Source organism: Gekko japonicus, unplaced genomic scaffold (assembly GCF_001447785.1).
Source record: "Gekko japonicus isolate JY-2015 unplaced genomic scaffold, Gekko_japonicus_V1.1 scaffold761, whole genome shotgun sequence".
In the NCBI taxonomy this organism is placed as follows: domain Eukaryota; kingdom Metazoa; phylum Chordata; class Lepidosauria; order Squamata; family Gekkonidae; genus Gekko; species Gekko japonicus.
Window position 1 is genome coordinate 616,674 of NW_015177030.1, and position 3,290 is coordinate 619,963.

General features: G+C 64.0%; 1 protein-coding gene across 1 annotated transcript in view; it reads left to right on the plus strand.

The window, feature by feature from the left end:
- The window catches only part of PCOLCE (procollagen C-endopeptidase enhancer), a gene marked incomplete at its 5' end in the record, with an annotated part of 6,076 nt that extends 2,786 nt beyond the window's left edge, over positions 1-3,290 (plus strand). The window contains 6 exons of the mRNA XM_015427892.1: positions 927-1,051; positions 1,229-1,365; positions 1,716-2,011; positions 2,219-2,290; positions 2,567-2,740; positions 2,963-3,290. Coding sequence (XP_015283378.1) covers positions 927-1,051; positions 1,229-1,365; positions 1,716-2,011; positions 2,219-2,290; positions 2,567-2,740; positions 2,963-3,120 — 962 coding nt within the window. The remainder of the gene's footprint in view (positions 1-926; positions 1,052-1,228; positions 1,366-1,715; positions 2,012-2,218; positions 2,291-2,566; positions 2,741-2,962) is intronic.

The window sequence follows — 3,290 nt, forward strand, 5'->3', positions numbered from 1 at the left end:
GGGGTTTGCAGAGCAAGCAGCAGTCCCACCAGAGGAGGCCGGCCCAGCCTCTCCCCGCCAATCCCCTCCCTGCGTTTCCCGGGGGGAGGGGGGGCTGCTAGGGCTTGGATCACTGGTGGGGCGCAGCCAGCCCGGAGAGGTGACCGGTCCCCAGTGCCCACACAGCAGGCCCTGGTGCGGAGGGCAGGACTGGAGACATGTTTGGTCTAGAGTCCTCCGTTCCAGGAAAAGGAAGACTCGGCCAGGAAAGAGGAGCGCTAGGCCTGCCCGCGAGCGAGCAGCCATTTCCCAGCCCACCGGTGGTGGCAACCTTTTGCACGGGGGTCGAGGTGCCTGCGCAAAAGTGTCCAGAGAGTTTTGTTACAAAGGCCTAGATCGAGCAGGCAGCCTGGCCCTGCGTTTGCCACAGGAGGAGCGTGATGCAGGATTTGTGTGTCTCCTCGTGCTTCCTACCACCTCGTGGGGGGCTGGTTAATGCACGGGCGTGTCTGCTGGCAGAGAGTTCCAGCCGAGGGGACTGCACGCAGAGAAGGGCAGCTGCAAGATTAGGCTACGTTTGCTCACCTGTGGAGAAATCTCAGGGGCTTGTGCCGAAAGAGATGTGTTCTCCTGCACACTTTTTCCCGAACCTACACTGGATCAGGACAGTGGGCCGCATCGGTAACACTCCCTCCCCACCCCCACGCTCGAAGAGATTTGAGAGAGAGACAGACAGCGGGGAGGGGGGGCAGGTTGCATGTGTTGCTTCGGCTTCCTTCCTTCCTTCCTTCCTTCCTTCCTTCCTTCCTTCCTTCACAGGCCCCCCCCCCCCGGCCTGCCTTCCCTCTTTGAACAAGAAGCGTTTGCCCCCGTGGGCTTCCGGGCTTGCCCTTGCGAACTCTTAGCTGAGCCTGCCCTCCACTTCCGCTCTTTCTTTCCGGCTGCAGAGAACCAGTTCTGCGGAGGGAAACTGGAGAAGCCCCAGGGCACCCTCAAGACACCCAACTGGCCGGAGACCGACTACCCCCCGGGCATCAGTTGCTCCTGGCACATCGTTGCCCCAAAGGACAAGGTGAGGGAGAGGGGAGTTGGCACCCAGCCTCCCCACCTTCTCACCCCTCCCCAGTTCCCGGACAACCCAGGGCCCTCCCCCTTTCACCTGCACTCGCCTCCCCTTCCCAAGGGCTTCGGGGGGGGGGCTGCACTGCTTTGGGACGGGAGTTGGACTCCTTGTCTCTGCATGGCCCAGGTGGTGGCATTGACCTTCGGGAAGTTTGACGTGGAGCCGGACACCTACTGCCGCTACGACTACGTCGCGGTTTTCAACGGGGCTGACCGGGACGACTCACACCGAATCGGCAAGTTCTGTGGAGACCAGTCCCCCAGGTAGGCCGGCATGTTCGTGGGCCAAAGGGCTCCTTGGGACCGAAGGCCTGAGCCTCCCAACTTGGGCCATGATGAGACAGATCCAAGGAAGTCTGAGAATGTGTATGAATAATAGCCATTAAACCCTCACCCTCACCCCATGCTTGGCCAAATGAACCGACGGAGGGGCGAGCAGCTCAGGCTTTGCCAAGGGATGGATGGGGGTGTCCTTTTGCAATCGCTCCTCCTCAGGGTTTCTGGGCAGGGGGAGAAAGAAGCCTTGAGGCTCGGGGGGGGGGGCAGGCGGCCTGCCAGAGGGAAGTCCTGGCTCCAGAGGGGGGACAGCGCCTCATTCCCTCTTCCCTCTCCAGCCCCGTCTACTCAGATGGAAATGAACTGCTGGTCCAGTTTGTCTCGGATCTCAGCGTCACGGCTGATGGCTTCTCCGCCTCCTACGTGGTGGTGCAGAGCCGCAACGAGCTGGTGGACGGAGCCCTTCCCAAGCCTCCCAGCCGCGTCTTCCCAGGCACCAAGCCGGCTCGGCCAGACGGCAGCAGACCTGCCCCACCCAAGCCCAAGCCCTCCAGCAAGCCAGCGGGGCGCCCCAAACCCCCACCCGTCCCGAAACCAAGACCCAACGGCGGAGTGCCCACGGTGGCCAGCCCCAGTAAGAGAGCCCGGCGGGAGGCACCGGCAGAGCCTGGCGAGCAGGCCGTGCTGTGTGTTGTGTGTGTGGGGGGGTTATGGGCAGAGGGAGGGGGGCTTTCTGGCTCGGGGGGCCCCCCAGTACGTGCAGAGCTCTGACCCTTGGGAGGGCCCTGGAGCGCTGCTGGGAGCCACCGAGTGGTCATGAAGACCTTCTCGCCACCCGCAGGTGATGCCGTCTGCCCACAGCAGTGCCGCCGGACAGGGACTCTGCAGAGCAATTTCTGCACCAGCGATTTTGGTGAGCTGTTTGGGCGCATGGACGGGTGCCCGTGGATATATAGATGTGTGTGTGGGGTGTGTGTGTGTGTCTGTTTCACATACTTAGGTTTGAATTTATAGTGCGACAGTGCATGTGGACACCCCCCCACCCCCCCAGCTCTGCCCGAGTGGGTGGCTAAGCCAGGCAGGGGCTGAAGCGGCCAGGGCATGGGAGTGGCCCCTACGTCGAGGCAGGCCTGCCCCTCCCGGAGGGCCCTCCTCATTCCCCGGCCTTCTCTTCTCTCGGCTGGTGCAGTGATCACGGGGACAGTGAAGACAGTCACGCGAGGGGCCGGGAGCAGAGTGACCGCCATGGTGCTGCTCACGAACACTTACAAGGCGGGCGGCCTGAGCCTCCCGCCCACCCCCGGCAGCGATGCCGTCCTCCGCCTGGAAGTGCCTTGCAGACAGTGCCCCGTCCTCAAGAAAGGTGAGTGCCGGTGGGGGAGGCACCCGGGAGCCTTTGGACCCCCCGCTGTGCTCCAGGCCTCCTCCTCCTCCGCAGGGCCCTGAGTCCTTGGGGTGGCCCTGGAGGGCTGCTGCTGGAGAGGGGGGTGGGCATCACAGACTGACCCCGCGGGGCACGCCCAGGACCGGAGGCCGTGCAGCTCCCTGGGCTGCCCTGAAGTGTCCCGCTTCTCGTCCCTTGCAGGGGCCAGCTACGTCTTCATGGGCAAGGTGGATGCCAACGGGCTGGGCCTCCTCCCACCCAGCAGTTTCGTGGTTCCCTCCCGTCCGCAGCAGCACCAGATCCTCACCAACTTCAGCAAGCGCCCGTGCAGCGCTCCCACGGCCAGGAACCGGACCTGAGCGCCCTCTCCTGGAGCGCCTCACCTCTTGCCCCAACGTTCTGCTTGCCTGTGGCGCACTATAGCCAATAAAAGGGGGAAATCCTGCTCCGGGACTCTCTGGCGTCTCACTTGCCCTGGGCCCACCCCGGTTCACTCCCACTCGCGAGCGCTCGGCTCTTCGGCCTGCCC